Consider the following 19,571-nt stretch of genomic DNA (forward strand, 5'->3'; position numbering starts at 1 on the left):
AGCTGCGCATTCACTTCCGCCGGGCCAGGTCTCGTTCCCGCCGCCGCCGCCGCGCGCACAGGCGCGCCCCCTTCAGGCACGCGCCCGCCTTCCCTCACTCCCTCACACGGACGACAACAACGCCTCGGGAGCGAGCCGGGGACAAGTTTGTGCCTCTCATAGCAGCAGCGGCGGCGGACGAAAGCAGCTTGGGAGCGGACAGCCATTGCTCCGCCCGCCCGGTCTTCCTCCTCCTCCTCCTGATCCTGCTGGCGCGGTAAGCTCTTCTGCCATTGCCCTGCCCTTCTGCATGGAGTGTGCCGCGCAAAAGCCGCAGAGAGGCTGCCGCCGCCGTAGCCGCCCGTGCAAGTAGGAGGGACGGGGCGAACATCTGGCTCTCCCAGATGTTGGTGCGCATGTGGGTGAGGAAGGGCGCCCAGCATCCCCGTCGCTTTCCTTCTCCCTTTTGCAGGTCTTCGCCTCGCACCCCACCCCTCAGGTAGCTCGCCGCCTCCCGCCTTAGCGTCCGAGGCGAGCTGGGTCTCACTCGCCCACCTGAGGGAGACGTAGCCTAGCCAGATGGAGAAAATGGGCGAGCGGAGGTGTTTGTGTCGGGTCTCCTAGGCGGGTTGCTGGCAGGGTTTCTCCCTCGTTGGGTACGCATTGCATGACTGTGCTCGGCTCGTGGGCTCGGAGCCCTGAAGCTCTCCACCTGCCAAATGTGCGTATTGTGGGTGAACCGGGGGGACCTGCCGAAAGCATCCCCCAGGAATAACGTTTTCCGAAATAGAAGCGGCCAGTTATATAACTCCATAAAGTGCACCGGGGGTGCAAAATGCTGCCGTTATTAAGGACACGCTGCATCCTCCTGCGCTCGGCAACGTTTGCCTCGAGTGGGCTGCGCCACCATTAAAACAAACACACCGTTTATTATATGACAACACTTCTTGCTTCGCCATTGGCTAGCAAGCCTTTGGATGTTCATCATCAGCCTTAATAGTGCAAACAGTATTTTTAGCATCGGTATTATGAAGTCTTTTCAGGGTGAATTTGGCAGCGGGCTGTGGGGAGGAGGAGAACCTATGAAGTTGTACTGGTAAAAATTTCCCATAAGTTACATAATTTCTAACAGAGATGATGCTGGATGCAAATGAAGCTCTGAGTCAGCACTGTGTCACTAATCACAAGTTTGCATTGAGGTCACCATGTTCTAGTCTTCATCCTAAAGGGCAGGTCTATGTTGGAAGAAGACAGGTCTTATATTTATTTTCATAAAAGGGCATGTTTCCCTTTGCCACACAGTTCAGCTGTGTGGTTCATTTAAAACAACAATGTAGAAAGCAATTTTGGGCTGTATTGATAGGTGATAAATTATTATTAATAATAATAATTTATTTCTATAGCAGCATCAGTGAGCATAGAGCTTTACGGAGTCCTTAAGGACATTCCATACACTGGAGGTAGTTGGTGGATTTTTTGGGGGTGGGTGGGGCAGCTGCTGCTGTTTTCATCCTTTCATCTCTTGCCCAGGGCTAATATGCTTATGCATTGTGGAAATAACTGTGGCCAGCCTGAGGCCTAGCTGGAATGTGCATGCGAGTTGCTGTAGGATGGTGATAGGAAGAGTTCAAAATATTTACCAGGAAGCTTCCTTTTACTTGCAAAATGTTTTATCAATTGCTGTCGTTTCATTTGTTTTTTGTTTTCTAAACTGCCTCGGGAATATCTAATTGAAAGATGGTTTAAACATGTTTTAAATAAATAAATAAATAAAGTGCATGCCTCAGCAAGACCCAAAATGCAGCCTCACAGTAGACATAAGATCCATAGTGACAGACCTGCTGTCTTTCGTGAACATCTTGAGCCCAGCAACATGTAGTCTGAGTTCTCGTCTCCGGTGGTGAGTGCACTCATTCTTCAGCACTGGGACTTGGTTTGCCATTAAATGAAGAAAAGAGTTCCCTTAAGGATATGGAATGTGCCAAGCTTCCTCCCAAACTCAGGCTTCAAGCAATTTCTAAAAGCTCATTTGGAACCCAAGCTCGCCCCATCTTAACCCCCTCAAGGTTCACAGAATCTTAGCACTACGACTCGCTCCCCTGGCCTCTGAGTATGAGCCACCAAGCATAGATCATAATAGCCTTCATATGCCAGTAGTCCAGAAAATGTACAACATTTGGCTCAGTCTGGTTTATCTCAATTTTATTGAAACATAAATTATTGTCTTCCCTCCTGCATTCATAAATAGACCAACACTTGATATTGTTTCATTGGTAAAATTAGAGGGAAAATGACTATTACTCATACTTATTCTAAGTACAATCACAAGGGCTCCTGATTGGATGTTCGGCTATGTGATGCTGAATGTTACCTGTTATCTCCGTTCTTTGTTTTTGTTTAAATTCATGAACCAAGAACTTACACATTGATCACTAATAATGAACCATATGTTATAGATATTACTGAAAATTTATTATGCTATTTTTGTGATATACAAATGAAATAAGAAGGCTTGGTATATTTATTTGTATTATTATTCCTACGATCCTTGTTTATAAAATCCAATAAAAGGTTATTAAAAATAATAGCCTTTTGAGAACTAAGGAGAACACTTGAACAGACCTGGAAACACACCCCAGCTCTACTCTTTGGGGAAACTGTACCCAAACTGCAGCAACCTCTCTCTTGCTCACTTCAACCCCTCCCAGAAGTCAATATTGCAACCCAACCAAATCCATGCATATACAGCGAAACTCGGAAAATTAGAATATTGTGGGAAAGTTCATTTATTTCAGTAATTCAACTTAAAAGGTGAAACTAATATATGAGATAGACTCATGACATGCAAAGCGAGATATGTCAAGCCTTTATTTGTTATAATTGTGATAATCATGGCGTACAGGTGATGTAAACCCCAAATTAACAGTCTCAGAAAAATAGAATATTAAATGAAATCAGCAAAACAAGGACTGCAAATAGAATAATATTGGACCTCTGAGATGTAGAAGCATGCATATGTACTCAGTACTTGGTTTGGGCCCCTTCTGCATCAATTACTGCCTCAATGTGGCATGGCATGGATGCTATCAGCCTGTGGCACTGCTGAGGTGTTATGGAAGACCAGGAAGCTTCAATAGCAGCCTTCAGCTCTTCTGCATTGCTCGGTCTCATGTCTCTCATCTTTCTCTTGGCAAAGATTTGGGGAGCCATCCCCCCTGACTCTCCCTTCCCTTCTCCACAGCACTGGACGAGCCCTGGTGGCTGCTTACCTGTGTCTTGCAAGCTGCAGGGGCTGGCGGCGGCAGCGAGGGGACAATGAGTGGTGCACGAAAGGGCTCCGGAGAAGGGCTGCTTAAAATGGCGGCCGCTTCAGCACTGCTGCTGCTGGCACCAACAAAGCCCAGCCCCCTTCCTCCTCTAGACAGGGCGGGAAGAAGCCAGGAGGGAGGGAGGAGGTGCCGGCACCACCACCAAGGGAAGGAGAGGGAAAGAGTGCATATGCGATTCCCGGACCATCCGTGGGCCGGATCCAGAAGGCAATTGAGCCTGATCCGGCCCGCAGGCCTTAGTTTGCCGACCCATGCCTTATCCCTTCCCTGTTTTGGTTTTTGGAGAGGAACAGCAATGGGGGGAAGCAAAAAAGATTGGTTAATGCAATACTATTTAATTGAATTAAAAAAAAATTGGAGTGGGCAGAGCCCTGTAGTCTATGATAAAGGAGTCTTCATTATCCACAACAAACTCTGCTAGCTTCAGCGTAATTCAGTAAAGTAGCATCCAGAAAAACTGTTGTTGAAATCTAAAAGCTTTTGCATTCTCGGTTTTACTGGGTTTCCCTGTATTTCCTTAGAACTAATTTGATTGTTCTTACTTTTGTGATTCAGGGGAGCTTCACAGACCTTGAAAATGTCTTCTGTCAAACGCCTTGTATATGCTGTCATCCATTTCTTGCGAGAACAGAGTCAGATGGATGCATTCACTTCAGATGAACAAGAAAGCTTGGAAGGTTGGTGGTGATGAGTGAAGAGTCATGATGCCTGATGGAAGTGTTGATGTCAAATGTGTGAAAACCAAGAGAGGCATTAAAGCTGTGTTTGTTTTATTCTGTGCTGGAGGTTTTCAAGCAGAGACACCTTGTTAGAAGATGACTAATAGCAGACAGACTTCCCAGAAAGACAGCTTGTCGAAACACAACCAGTGTTCCCTTGCAGTGCGTAATTCCCGGAGAGAGCTGGGTCAGGTTGCAGTGGGCAGCCAGGCCTGGCGCCTGGTTTGTCTACATGCTGTGCATAGTTAAACTGTGGAACTCACTCCCACTGGAAGCAGCAATGGACACCAACTACGGTGGCTTTAAAAGAGGATTGGACAACTATATAAAGGATAAGGCTTATCAATGGCAATTAGCCATGATGATCTGTCTCCATGATCAGAAACAGCAAGGCTTCTAAATGCCAGTTTCTGGAAACCACAAGAGGAGAGAATGCTCTTGTGTTCGGGTCTTGCATCCAGGTTTCCTGCAGGCATCTGAGCAGCTACTATGAGAACAGGATGCTGCCGTAGATGTCCCATTGGCCTGATCCTTTTGCTCTTAGTTTACATGGAGCAACAATGAGGCTCAGTTGGCAGGAAACCACAAACTGGGTGGGCTTGGTAGCCAAAAATTGCTTCTAGAGGCTGGTGAGGCTCATCTTTCTTGCTTCATACACCACAGAGGCACAGTAAAGTCTTCCATGTGACATGCTTAGATCAAAGGCAAGGATAGGGAGGTTTAGCTCTATGTCTGCCCCTCTATGTTGAGGGAATTTCAGCTGGGAGTGGCTCCCATCCTGCTTGGTATGTAGTCAACTGGAGTTTCTCAGGGTACTTCCTACCCGAGAGTTGAAAGGAGATGATGGCAAAACCATAGTTCATTTGGGAGCCATCTGTGGGCCAACAGCAGATTCATTACATACATGAAATTGCCTTATTCTGCACTGGATGTAGATGTGTGATTGCCAGGCTGTAAATGAACTGACCTGGACCCTGAGATCATCTGAGGCACTGCTTCATGTTCCTCCTCCACAGGAGGTTTGGAGGATGGCAACACGGGATCAAGCCTTTTCAGTGGTGGCCCCCTTTCGTTCAGAACAGTGAACTGCAATACTTGCATAGGCATAACCCAGCAAGATAGAGTCAAATGGAACTGACATGCTGAGGGATTGGAAAAATTGTGCTTGATTAGACAGTAGAATTTTTCTCAGTGTAAGCAATCCAAGCATACAGTGAGATTAAGTAGCAGGGGAAGAGAGATGTTAAAGCTCAAGCAGAGCATGAAGCAATATAGCTTCATGAGAAGCTATATTGAGAAGGCTATGGATCAGGCTATAGATTGGGCTGGGGAACATGGGACTCTCCAAATTTTGGGGGCTCCAACTCCCATTATCCCCAGCCAGCATTGCCACTTGTCAGGGATGGTAGAAGCTGAAGTCCAACGTTCATCTGGCACATCACAGGCTTCCCACTCTTGACATATATATACAGTGGTACCTCAGGTTACATACGCTTCAGGTTACATATGCTTCAGGTTACAGACTCCGCTAACCCAGAAATAGTGCTTCAGGTTAAGAACTTTGCTTCAGGATGAGAACAGAAATCATGCTCCGGCAGCGCAGCGGCAGCAGGAGGCCCCCATTAGCTAAAGTGGTGCTTCAGGTCAAGAACAGTTTCAGGTTAAGAACAGACCTCCGGAACGAATTAAGTACTTAACCAGAGGTACTACTGTAGTGTGACTGGCTGCACAGATTGAGGGCATAGACAGGAATAGGAAGCTTATACAGAAGCAAAGAGGAGTCATAACCTATTAAGCAAAATGGGTGCAGCAAGATGATGGGACTAATCAGGCAGGCATCACAAATTGCTTGGCAATTGAGGCCCTTTGTATGACTTACAAGACCTTTTACACTCTCCTACATAAATATATGGGAATTCTGAGTTCCTTGGCACAGCACGTACCTTGACCAGCAGAGTATGGGCAGCAGGAATTGAGCAACTTCATGCATGGAAGAATCTGCCCCTTCATCCCCCACCTTGCCATACTCCCAGTAATAATATATGGGGTTGGCAGGAGATGGAGCATCAGTGGTGCCCTTCAAGTGGTGATGCCACTCCCCAGGAATGGGAAAGGCAGGCCGGTGTGCACCTGTGGGCTGCTTCTATTTTGGAGGTGCCCCCCCCAATACTTACTGAAACCCTGTTGTGCCCTTTCCCCCATGCCAGTGAGTGCTGCTCTGCCCTTGTGTCATGTGCCACTCTGGCATACTCCCTTGTTTTTTCGCAGGTTTTTTCTTAACATCAAATGCAGTTTTGCTGGGGGAATATGTATTCAGGGGTTTTTAGGCCTTACTGGCCTGCAAAGATTGAGGGTGTGATTCCATGTTGAGCTTGCTGGCTTGGAAAGCATCTCAGCAATAAAAAAGAAGGCAGCTTGGCTTTTTGTTAGGAAAAGTTTGTTAAAATAAATAAACAATTGACAAGTTTTTTTGGAAAGGTTGGAAATAATTCCAGGTTAAAAGTTTCCTTTTCCAAAACAAAAGCAGTGTAAATATATAGTGTTGTACTCAGCTTGGGGAAACCCAGGTTAAAATCCAACCTGAACTGCAAATCTTACCGGCTGACACCAAGCCCTAACCTCACAGGTTTGTTGTGAGAGAGTATCGGGTATACATTAGCTTCCTCCATCGTGGTGTCTCTCTAAATGTTTTGTGCTATAGCTCTCATCATCCTAGGATTATTGGCCATGCTGGTTGTGTCTGATGGGAGTTTTGGTCCAAAACAGGAGGGGGCATCAGTTTTGGGAAGGCTGATGTACATTACCTGAACTTTTTGGAGTAAGGGGGTAGGGGAATATTGAAGCTGTTGTAATAGTTTTACTACAAAACATGCTCATTATTCTTTAACAGCAAAGTAACTTAATAACGTTGATATCCTATAAAACCATTCTGAATTCCAGAAAATTGTTTGGAAGTATCACAAACCTAAATAAACTTTTATTTGAAACCATTTGTTTATTTTAGACTGTTCTATCCCAGGAGGTCAGAGTGCTTTATAGCAATTGCAAACAGATGATGCAGTTTGTTCTAGAAGGCCCGTTATTATTTTAGAAACTCTGCACCTTTGGTACTAATGGAAGTTGTGCAGATGACATGTTCGTTTGTTTTTCTTGCTTGGATAACATGCACTTTTGTTAAATCAAACATTTTTGTGACGTTAAAGAGAGAGAGAGAGAAATAAATATTGCAAGTTATCAAGATAGGCCCAGTCTGCCCTTATTTAGCCATAGAGAGGAATGATTGCCCAGCTCTTGTTGCCCGTCGGAAAGAGTTGACACTGTAGGAGTACATGAATGTGGTTGGTCTCTGATTGGTATAGAAGCAAGCCCAATTCAAACCATGGGTTCTCCAGCTGACTTGATTAACCAACCAGAGTTTGTTATAAATTTCAGTCCTCAGTCCAGATGACACAACAAGCCAAGATTCAGGGAAAATAAGCCTAAATGCTGCCAAAGCTGTGGGGCAGGAGAGAGGTTTTTGTGAGCCGAAGGATCCCCTCAGGCTTGTTCTAGGTCAGGCTCATAGCGTTAAACCATGGTTTACCGTTTCTTGTGAAAGCGGCCAAAGGGTGTAGTTGACTTAGAAACTAGGAAGACGTGATACAAACAGCCACACCATTATTTTTCCCAAATGAAGTACATTTCCAAAGAAATTCTAATCCAAATTGCCTTTTGATGGAGGCTGAGAAAGCTGACTAGTACTTATAAATAACTACTTAAATCTATAAGTACTTATTGATGAAGCACATTCCTGTGGCCAGGTTCGTCAACTGAGTCTGGGTCAATTGGTGTAGACTGAGAGAAGGCAGTGCTTTATTGATCCATTACATGTTATATTTGCTGATTTGCACAGATTCAGCTGCCAAAATCCACCTCTGATTTCTTTCAAGTTCTTTGGTTTCTGCCATTAATAACCTGCCTTTCTTCTATCATGGCATACATATGGTCACTCTTCCGCAATAGTGGGTTTGATTCTGGTTTTAGTGAATTGTCATTATAAGGCAGCAACCATGGAATGAAGAATTTGTGTTACTCGTATAGATTGGTAAATTAACAGGTGGTTTCCTTTTTAAAAAACAAAACATATTTCTCTACAGTGGCAATTCAGTGTTTGGAGACAGTCTTTAAAATTAATTTGGAGGATTCCCATCTTGCAGTACCTATACGTTTGACAGAAATGTTTGAAGATTCTTGTCACAAGGTAAGATTGTATTGGAGCAGATATGTTTATAACTTAAATAATTTTAACAGGGCACAGATATTTGTTTTCTTAGGCGGTTTTAGTTCTAGCATGTTAGTTGAAGAAAAGGGACTAGTGGTCTGGTTCAGACAATCATATCTGCCCTTAATAAGCTAAGAACAAAGAGCCTCACATGCAACTCTTTTTCTACTGCTTTTGCAACATGCCTGAATTCAATGAAGAAGCCACCAGTGAACCATAGTTTGAACAGGAAAACTTGGTGGTCACCATCTTTGGAACAAGCCAGAATCTTAAACCATGTGTTAGGCTTACTTAAACTTGTAGTCCTGTTCCATCCTGTCTTGTTCCAAGGCTGGTAAGTATAGTCAGTCTCCTGGTTTGGACAAGAGACTACCATGTTTCATTCAGGCCAGTAAAGGGTAGCAAAACAAACTGCATGTGCAGGTACAAGGTTCATTCATATTTCATCTTATTAAGCCAAAATAATGATTGTTCAAACACTGGTAATCTCTCAAAAGAGGCTTCAGTAATAAGTAAATATATATGTACAGATGAACTAAAAATGAATAAATACGCAATAGTCACTATCCTGATATGTGTGTGCCAAGTTTTTACTTGAAAGCAAGTGTTTAATTTTAAAATAAATAAGACTTTTATATGGGTACAAAGGTTCTGAGGGTCAGGTACTTGTTACTGAGTTAACAGCTAGATTACAAATTTCCGGCACCCAGCGTTGAGCTGCATGCAAGAATCTGCATATTTATTAAACAGGATTTGCAATATTCACCACTTGTTTTGGGCAGAAGACAGTCACGTGCTCAGATTATAATCAATGTTGTAGAAGCTGACTGCATGCAACTGAGTCCAGCATGGATCGCTGCACTTTCACACCCAACAGCTGGATGTTTTGTTTTAAAACCCAATGCAGTAAATGCTATTCATACCTGAATATTCCAGATTACTATATTATTTTGATTCGTGTCTCAGTTCCCTGATGCACTTAAAAACGAGAGTAATATCCTTTATACCAGTTGATTTTTCTTGCCCTTTTTTTAGATTATTCATCTGTACCTTGCAGAATAAGCTAATATTAACTTATTAGCCTGCTCATTGCTGATAGGCCCACTCTGGCTAAATTTCCATTTAAGATTGGTAATAGAGGTAGCTAAATCTAGATAAGATTATTTTAAAAATGAGATTTACCTTTCTTTAAAATTCATATAGAATGAGATACTGCCTCTCTCAGATTCTTTGCCAGAGGATCTTGAGAAAGCTGACCAGCTGAAGGATGAAGGTATGTAACTGAGAAGAAGTAAACATACCATTCCATTTTGCCATAGCTTTCGTAGTTCAGTTGTCGGCCATATTGAAGTATGGTTCATGAATGATGCGCACTATTCAGGCTTCTAGCCAACCCTGTTAGTAGAAAACGGTTGGGTATTGCATTAGATGCTGTAAAATAGAAAGGAATAGTCTGCTGGCTGCTCTGGAGGAAATGAAAAAGCACAGGAACACTTAAATGTAGAGCGCAATCCTTACTTGGAAGTAGGGCTGCAAAGTTAGTGAGCTGGACTCATTCAATTAAAAACTTCTAAACTACTAAAAAGGTTCCCTCATTTAATTGGGCAGTAGTTAAAATATATATTTCAATACAAACTTGTATAAAAAAACTGTGGGTGAGTAGTTCAGTCTTGGAAGAGGCAGTCTTCTTTCTCTCTTACACAGAGAGTGTGTGTCTTCTGAGAAGGTAACTGCTATTAAACAAGGGAGGAATTCAGTGTCACACTCTTGAAATTGCTCTGACAGCATAAGATTTTCAGTTTACCGGACGGAATAATCCTCCATTCTCCTTCCTCCCCATCACCTACACTGTTCTGGAGGTTCCTCTGACCTCCCTTGGAGCCAAATTTGGGGTGGCCATGGGGGAGAAGCAGGGGGAGAAGCCACGCTACACAAGCCGAAGTCCTTGTGCATGGCTTCCACTGAAAGGGCTTGTTGGGTGATTCCTGCCCCCCAGGTATTTTATTATCATCATACAAAATGAAAATAAATAGAACAAAATACTTATTGCTTCAGAAATATGATTTGTGCCTGTGTGCAAATTTAATTGCCTATCTAATTAGTAGATTAACATTTCTTTAATACACTTGCAGCTCTGTTTGGAAGTAATCCCATTGAATTTAGTAAAACTTACTTCCATAAAAGTGAGTTAGGTTCTTTGTCTCTGTTGTGTGCTGATTGCAAGCAACACCTTTAAGGCATGTTCCGTTCCCACCCCCACCCCCCAAGGAATGCTGGGCACTGTAGTTCGTTAAGGGTTGATGGGAATTGTAACTCTGTGAGGAAGAAGCTCACAGTGGCAGTGTTGAATCCAGGAGCACTGCCAAACTGCAGACCTGCTCCCTCCAGAGGAGTGTGGTATCATCCAGAACAGGCCATCTTCACACCTCCCTGATGTGATAACTCAGGAAACGTAATACTCAGTTTTCTCAGGATTCAGCTTCATTTTATTGACCTACATAAAGCCCATCACCATCTCACCTCCACTGCCTCTCCTGATTCAGATGGAACAGAGAGATGGAACAGATATATTGAGTAACTGTTAAGTATTTTATATATACTGCAAATCCTTACAGTTGTTATCCCGTTCACCCATGCTGGAGGCCTATGAAATAGGTCATAAAAGCTTCCCCTATTTTAGAGATTTGGGGGCACCAAGGCTGCAGTTCTGTGATATGTCCAAGGCCCCCACTCATTTATTGACACGGCATCTAAACACAAAGCTTTCAGATACAGTTATAGTACTCTAGCTACCAAACTTTTTTGACTCGCTTATTCTACCCAGTTTCCTCCTTGTTTAAAATGACGAAATCTCTTGAATTTCCACAAGCAAAGGTCATATGTTGTGTCATTTTGTATCAAGGAAAATTGCATGGAAAAGGCACGCATAGTTCTAGTTGGCATGTGTTATACTGCTGAAAGCAATTTGTTTCTGAAAAGACAATTGCAAAGGGCAACAGAGTCATAAAAGTGTTTTATGTGGTGTAGTTTATAACAATCTGTGGCTGTTGTTTAATACATCAGCATTCCAATTATCCACAAAATTTTATTGTTGCAATTTATTTCAGGTAATAATCACATGAAGGAAGAAAATTATGGTGCTGCGGTGGATTGTTATACTCAGGCTATAGAATTGGATCCAAATAATGCAGTTTATTATTGCAACAGGTAAATAAACTTGGAACAATGAATTATATCAGTTCTACCATCTGCCTATATGTCTACAGTTCCCCAGAACACGGCTCCAAACTCTTGTCCTTGTTTGATCACCAGCATGGTTCCCCCCCCCCTATAAAAACTCCACTACATTTCCTTAAGTACAGTGGTGCCCCGCAAGATGAATGCCTTGCAAGACGGAAAACCTGCAAGACGAAAGGGTTTTCCGTTTTCAGAGGTGCTTCGCAGGACGAATTTCTCTATCAGCTTGCTTCGCAAGACAAAAATGTCCTGCGATTCTTGAGGGTTTTTTCCGCTCCCCAACCCCTTTTTCTAAAGCGCTAAACTGCTAATAGCCTTTTAGCAGCTAATCCGCTAATCCCTTAAGCCTTTAATAGCCGTTAATAGCCCTTAAACTGCTAATAGCGCTAATCCGCTAATGGGCTTGCTTCGTAAGACGAAAAAACCGCAAGGCGAAGAGACTCGCGGAACGGATTCTTTTCGTCTTGCGAGGCACCACTGTAGTCCAGTTCAGTCTATTGCGAAGTTAGTTTTGTTCAGGTGACTTTGCTGGGGATAGCATTGCAATGCTAAATATATTTGCTTGGAATTAAGTTCTGCTGAGATTGATTGGAATTAATTTCCAAGGAAACATTATTAGGATTGGGCTGCAAATTAGTTTAAATGTTAGGATGTCAACATTACTGGATTGGGTTGATGAGTGGATGGATAATCTCGTTGTTGATATACACTTTTCTTAGCTGCACTCTTTGTTCTTTTTCTTTTTCACTTCAGAGCTGCTGCTCAAAGTAAGTTGAGTAACCATAATGAAGCAATAACGGACTGTGAAAGAGCTATAGCAATAGATCCAAAATATAGCAAAGCATATGGAAGAATGGGGTAAGTAAACCTAATTTGTTTGAACATCAAATTAAAGTGTGTTGTCCTAACACACTTAGACATCAGATATCAAACTCTTGCCACACTTACAGTACGCCCCTGGGATAATTTCTCTTGGCAACTGCCTATCAGATTTATTTTATTCTACCAGCACATCAACACTGCAGACTCTGTCTAAGAGGAGTCAATATGGATGTCACTGAGAATGATACAGCAGCAATAGCAACTACTAATTTCGTTTGGCCTAAAACATTAGATGTACAACTACAGTGCTAATTGCAATAAGAAACATATTTGAGTTAGATGGTATTGGTTAAGTTGGATCCTCTGTAAAAGAGACATAAAGCTGGTGAGATGATACCGTTATTGGGCTACCTAGGACTGCAGATGTGCAATTTTGAATTTAGCTGAACCTTTCAACCTTTAGTTGAACAGCCAAAATTACTAGTACAGTACAGGTAACTTGCATCTTACATGGGGGTTATGTTCCTGGCCATTATGCATGCAAGCAAAACCATGCAAAGCCAGAACGACCCCTAGAAAGCCATTTTAAAAATCGCTGCATTTACATTTTTCCTAGAACCCTGCCCCCTTTTAATTTTTTTGTCAAGCTTGAAAAGCTGAATGCACACAAGTTAAATGCAAGTAAGCGGCAGGCTTGCTGTAAATTTCTCATACGACTTTACTTTTATTTTATATTTTGAAGAATTTTATCATTTATACAAGACATCTGTTTTTGAAAATTGAAGTTAACTTTTTTGGGGGGGAGTGCAAGTAGTTTGTCTTGTCTAGAGCACAGAATAGCCTGGCACTGAATGAGGTACTGCCCCACCAACCTCACCCTGCCCCCATCTGTCTGCCTTCTTACTTACAACCAGTCAGAAGGTGGCTCTGCTTGTCACTGGTTCTGGTTTCAGCTACCGTTGGGCTTCCTGCCTTCCGCTCTGCTAGTCTCAATGGACACCAGCCAGTCAGTGTAGGCAGCAGTCTAGTTCACTGCTGGGAGTTCCCTAACACCTCAAAGCCAAAACAGACTTATTATGTCTTAAAAGTTTTGTGGACTAGAGTCTACTTCCTTAGAATTTAAGCAGCTTTTACATTTTTTTCATTTAAATCAATGCGAATTAGATCAGAAAATACAAATACTCTTTCAGATTGGCTTTTTCACATTGGCTTCCTTTGTTCGTATCAGATTGGCTCTGACTTCAATGAACAAATACCAAGAAGCAATTAATAGCTATCGAAAAGCACTGGACCTTGATCCAGAAAATGACTCCTATAAGTCAAATCTGAAAATAGCTGAACAGAAGTTAAGAGACATGTCCAGTCCTGTAAGTTGGCTTTCAAACTATTTATTCAACTATTGTAATGACTCGGTGCTACTTTGTATAGGATTGATGTGTATATTTAATTTTCAGACTGGAACTGGATTAAGTTTTGACATGGCAAGCTTGATAAACAATCCTGCCTTCATTAGCATGGTAAGTTCATTTAAAATTATTTTTTTTGTGGTTTCCGTTTCAGGTCCTCCTTCTGTTTCATATCTTATTTTGCTCTCCTGAAGAGCAATTTAGAAACCTCAACTCTTCTTACTCAATGCTGACAAACCCCATGGTAGATTGTCACTGATTCTTTTGTTTTGCTATAATGAATTCTGCTCCCAAGTCTTTGGAATGCATTTCACAATAGTTTTGGGGAGGGTCTTATGGCTGCTTAGAAACTGGACCTACATTGTATATCCTGGTAAAATGAGGTTTTCTATGAGCCTCTCAAAACTGAGACCCCGTAAGGTGTTGGATCCAGAGCTGTTTGGAATGGAACTCTGCCAACTGGGTGCTCTCATAGGCAGACGGGAAGGAGGGAGATGCAGTTTTTGCCAGTTGCCCCCTAAATCACCCCCTATGCTACCTGAAAACCTGCTCCAGAATGTTGGAACATCTTCCAGAAGAGTGTGGGAGGTGACTCTTAGAGCCGCAGAGGGCAAGGGAAATTGGCAAAAATTGCCTCGCCCCTTTTCCTCTAGCAGGAGCTTCCACTGGATCCAGATCGCTTCTGCAAATTGAGAAAGCTCTTCTGTTTGCAAAACAGCAGGTTTGGATCGAGCCCAAGGAATTTGCTTGCCAGACAGCTTAGGGTTGGTCAAAGGTTTGACCTCTGTTCACAATGCTTGGAATTTCAAGCCGCCTCTTTATTCACTGTGCTATGGGCTAAACACTGGCTGCATTACAACTCAAGGCATTTCATCTTTCATTTCAGGCAGCGAGTTTAATGCAGAATCCTCAAGTTCAGCAACTGTAAGTATGAACTAAGAATGGAGTCTCTGTTGAAAGACATAAGTGAAAAAGTCTTTGGCATACCACAGAGGATATGGGGTTTTTTGGGGGGACGGTGACTCTCACCTCATGGGCACACCTGTTCCTTCCCTCCTCCCTTCCCCCGCAGAAGGCACTTCCTAGGGCTAAAAAGTCATTAATCATTTTTCTTGCTAGCAATAAGCAGCAATTCAGGGATTGCCAAGAGCAAAAATCTGTTAAATATTATGTGTGCTGCAGATAGGTGAAGAAGAGGCTTAAGACCCTAGGATCAAAACTGACACTGGGATCTCAGAGACAACATAATACATGAACAGACCTTGAATAGATTAAAGGAGGTGCAGAAGACCAATACTTCATTAGCAAATCATACTTTTATCAGCAAAATATTTTATTGTTATTCGGAAGAATTCAACAGGAATTTCTCAAGCACAGATCCCCATTGCAATGACTCAGAATTGTGCAAGAGAGCAGCTGTGCCTTCTAAAACTCCCAGTTGCTTTAACTGGAGTTGTGCAAGGGAAAGTTGTGACTATTGACATCCTTCCCAGAGCAACAGCTACATTTACTTGTAGCTTATTTTCTTTATATAATATGGCAGAGAACACTTGATAAATGTATATATCTCACACACGCACACATACACACACACTCTTTAATGCCTATATTTCTCCATGTATCTAAAATCTTGTAGGATGTCGGGAATGATGACAAATGCTATAGGGGGCCCTGCGGCAGGTGTCGGTGGCCTCACTGATCTGTCAAGTCTCATACATGCGTAAGTGACGTATATACTGCAATTGCAAGTTAATATTTATGAAAATAATTTATTTATGAGGTTCTTTTCATTCATATGAAACTTTATAGACTGCTTGTCCGTAAGAATGTTCATACAGTATTATGCATGCAAATACAGTACGTAAGAAGTATATTAGGACATGAGTACACTAAAACAGTATCGAACAGCTTATAAAATTCCTTCATTATCAACAATGTCAGCCACAGGCAAAACTGGTTGTTCAGTTCAGCTGATGAAAGCCTGGTTAAATAGAAAAGTCTTCATTGGGCGCCTGAAACTGAAAATAGAACGTGTCCCTTTAATGGTTAGTGGTACAGAATTTTGCAAAGCTGGTGTAACCACTCTGAAGGCCCTGTTACTGGTAGTTTAATACCTAACACATGACACCATTAGCAAGGCCTCATCCACTGAATGTAAAGGTTGGGCAGGGCTTAGGGACCAATGGAATATTGAAAATAGTCTATTTTTAAGTTGTTTTAAAGGGGGCTGACTTAGTAGTTCTTGTTTTCTGTTGCCGTCGCTGGTTACAACTTCACATCTATGTTCTGATCCTTTGAGCATTGGGCCTGTGTTTTCCCTGTCTTTTCAGCAAAATGAAGAGCAGCTTTCTAAATTTCATGTTTTTCTCAGCTTAGGGCAAATGGGCTGTCTGATTAGTACTTTCTTTCAGAGTTAATTTGAGCTTTGGCTCCTGTGCTTTGAGTACAGCACAACAGTGGCTTCACCTCGTTTACTGATCTTTGTAAAATAAAAACAAAAATTTCTGTACAGAGGCCAGCAGTTTGCACAGCAGATACAGCAGCAAAACCCGGAACTCATAGAGCAGTTGCGGAACCACGTTCGAAGCAGATCTTTCAGCGGCAGCACCGAAGAGCATTCCTGATTAAAAGCAGCATGCGATAGAACACTGTTTTACTAATTCCAAAAGGCATACTGTAGCTAGTAGCAAATATCACCATTGTAATTCTTCTCAGACATGAGACTGGAAATCCTTTGTGTGTATTCCTTATCGTCTGTTGAAAACAGATTCATTGCACACAGATGTGAACATATCATGTATGTATATTGATGCCTTTGTAAATGGACTATAAATAAAACTGGTGACAGATTAAAATCTTTACATATAAGGCAGCATTTTCGTATCAATGCACAAAAGCATGCAATTTTTCGTTCTCTTTTAAGAGAGTGGATTTTTTGCACTAGGATTGTGCGTTGAAAGAGATCACCCACTTGTGGTGACATAATATTACTTGTGGAGTAATAATGCTTGATAGGCTAGTCAGTCCTATGTAAAATCTGTATTCAAAATATATTAAATAAGGCAGCCTTTCCTCAAAACTGAAGGGTTGCTGCCGCCCCAGAGACAAGGCTGTGGCAAGCGAAAACAATTTTGCATGACTAATGTTGCATTTCTTACTTTATAAGCTTATAAAGTGAAGACTGCTTTTTTTCCACATTGTGGGTCATTACTAGGGTTTTTGAAAGGAAGGAGAGCAATAGGTCTGATTGTTGGAGTTGCTTCAGGCTAAGATGTTGTGGTGGGAGATGGAAAGAGGGTGAGTAAACCCTAAGCTGGGGGAGAAATAAATGGGTCTGTCTTGTAGGAGTTGGACCAGAAAGATTTAAGCTGTGCAGAATTTACGGGTCTATGCATAGGTACAGGCAAAGAGGGTACAGCATGTAGGCTGACAAGCAGGGAGTACCTACTAAGTTTTCAAAGGGAGTGCTACTGTGAAATAATTGGAAACATTTCTTATAGGGCAGCTTGGGCTAGATGTAAAAGGGGACGCTTGGCCTCCTTCTTTGCTATACTTGTCTTAATAGACAGGACTTGCACAGCAGCAGTTCTGCATTGCAATGAATGTATTGAGAGGAGCAAGGAGAAGGAAATTATGAAAGCCATATTTAAGACTTGTGATTGAGCAATAGGTGATTCTCAGTCTCCTTATCAGTTTGTAATGGATGGATAGTGGGGAGAATTTTAGAAGCCCTAGCCAGAAAAGGTGCAGCAAGGGGTGTTGAGGAAAAAGCAGTGTAGAATCAGAACAAAAGATGGGGATGAAAGTTTCCCCAGTAATATGCAGAAATAGTCTCTCTGGCGTACACAGAACCCAAGATTTTACCCTGGAGATAGCTCTGAAAATTTTGATGGAATGCCACCATGTTCTTATAAAGAGATGAGTTATATGCTCATACTATCTATTCAATGTAGTTGTCATGTGCCTGTTTACGTAATCTGTGGTTTATGTAACCACGTATTGGTTGCACATTAGAAACTGTCTTAAGGGAAATCTGACAGCAGAAAGTTAATACAGTATGTATATTGTAGATTATCTGAAGGCAGCTTTTTGTTATCCCCTTTTAGTTCTGCCTTTGTTCTGAATTTTTATTTGTTGCTGTTGTCTTTATGCCTCTTCCTTCCTGTACGCACCTTCTGTCACTATATTTTTTATACTGTAATTCCAACCAAACATACTTATGCATTTCTGCATAAAGTCTATAACGAGAGAGACTTTCAGGCTAACAATATATTGCCACATTCAGGAAGTAGTTCATTGGAGGATATTCAGAATTCTGAGTGGGTGGGAGAGCATCAAGAGTGTTGCAGTGCTGTTAACATTTGACTTTTTCCTCAGCTACTCGCTCTACAAAGCAGCAGTTTTTGACCTTTGTTTTTCAATATACTTGGTCCCCATTGACCTGTCCTTTTCCGAGTTCTCAAGTACCTTGGGTGTCTAGTTATTGGCATTAGGACAGTGCTTCAAACATGTTTTCATTCAGAAGTAGGAGTCGCTGCTGAGCAAGTGTAATTAGAATACTGAAAATATGGACGATAAAGCTTGCAGTATAAAGGTACAATGCAAACTACTCATTAAATTGCTTTTGAGTAATTAACATTTAAATTAATTAGAAATGGCAGTAGCTATACACTGGTGTCCTGAACTCACTGGGTAGAAATAGTCCAGTGCTGATTTAACCAGTCATGATAGTGTTTTCAAAAAGTATGATCAGAGATGCAATCTCCTTCATGGCTACCACCCCATATTTAAGTTGCTGATTAGCACCCGGTTCAGATGTTCAGTGAACTAACCAGATAAGATATGTTTGAAACAGCAGAAAGTGTTGCATTTATGGCAAACAACTAGCCTTTTCACACTGTTAGATCAGGCAGACTGTTTTCCAAATAAAAATGCACATTCCAGATAACAGTTTAGGTAGCAGCTATTCACACTCAAATCTGTTCTTCAGTTTTCCATAGATGATTCATGGATCAGTCTTGTGTTGTTTGGAATAAGTTTAATAAAAGAACACTTAAAATAAAGAATAGTTTACTGTTTTCCAATATTGTCTGTATAGTTTTTACTTCCCATTTCTTGTTTCATGAAGAAATTGACTTTATTGTACAAATTGGTTTTAAACTAGGACTGTTTCTAGGGGTTTCTGTCTGCTAATAAAACTAGTTTTCCCTATCTGCAGCATTAAGGAAGAAACAGCCTTGCTGTTGAATCCTGCGCCTATAGTTTCCTTTTAAGTGTGTTAAGGGCTGATTTAATACAATAAATCCTCACTGTGTATCATTCAAAGACTTATGTTGGCATTCTGGTCAGTTAGCCATATGGAATGCAAACTAAAATATTGCTTCACTGCTAGCAGTGATACTTGTGGGAGACATCTGTATGGAGGGATATGCCAGCAACTACCATTGCAGTGTCTTGCTAGATGTCTCCCACAAGTATCTGGTTTAGTTTTTACTGAAATAATTCAGAACAGGAGAAACTCTTGACTAATTGATTTGTGCATTTCCTTTTGCACTCATAGACTTTACGGACCCAGAGTCTGGTTGCAGCAGTGTAAAAATACAATATTAAAAGCAGTTAAAACTATTTACAATCAAAAGAATTGGGCAGATGTCAAAGGCCGGGTAAAGAGGTACCTTTTCAGCATGTGATGAACACTATACAATGAAGGTATCAGCTGTACTCTTTCCAATTTCTGTCTGAATCTGAGCTATTTCAACCCTACAGTGCCTTGCAAAGTAGTTGCAGCAGCCTTCAAACTGTGCACAGTCTCCAAAGT

At 41.8% G+C, this 19,571-nt stretch overlaps 2 protein-coding genes across 3 annotated transcripts in view; one reads left to right on the forward strand and one right to left on the reverse strand.

Annotated features, from left to right (window-relative positions):
* The window catches only part of NLN (neurolysin), a 28,084-nt gene extending 27,531 nt beyond the window's left edge, over window positions 1-553 (reverse strand). The window contains exon 1 of the mRNA XM_083403965.1: window positions 535-553. The gene's annotated coding sequence lies outside the window, so the exon portion shown is untranslated. The remainder of the gene's footprint in view (window positions 1-534) is intronic.
* SGTB (small glutamine rich tetratricopeptide repeat co-chaperone beta) lies at window positions 121-18,837 on the forward strand. 2 transcript variants are annotated; one of them, XM_083404333.1, is made up of 11 exons: window positions 121-256; window positions 3,864-3,985; window positions 8,164-8,267; window positions 9,492-9,561; window positions 11,396-11,495; window positions 12,279-12,383; window positions 13,576-13,714; window positions 13,802-13,864; window positions 14,640-14,677; window positions 15,390-15,473; window positions 16,266-18,837. In XM_083404333.1, the coding sequence occupies exons 2-11, from the start codon at window positions 3,886-3,888 to the stop codon at window positions 16,375-16,377; spliced, it is 915 nt and encodes a 304-aa protein (XP_083260459.1). In that variant the 5' UTR covers window positions 121-256; window positions 3,864-3,885; the 3' UTR covers window positions 16,378-18,837. The 2 variants fall into 2 exon arrangements, with proteins under 2 accessions (XP_083260459.1, XP_083260460.1); XM_083404334.1 differs by lacking the exon at window positions 121-256 and adding an exon at window positions 260-401.
* Window positions 18,838-19,571: the final 734 nt, after the last annotated feature.

This window comes from Podarcis tiliguerta (genome assembly GCF_965153285.1).
Source record: "Podarcis tiliguerta genome assembly, chromosome: 11".
Lineage (NCBI taxonomy): Eukaryota > Metazoa > Chordata > Lepidosauria > Squamata > Lacertidae > Podarcis > Podarcis tiliguerta.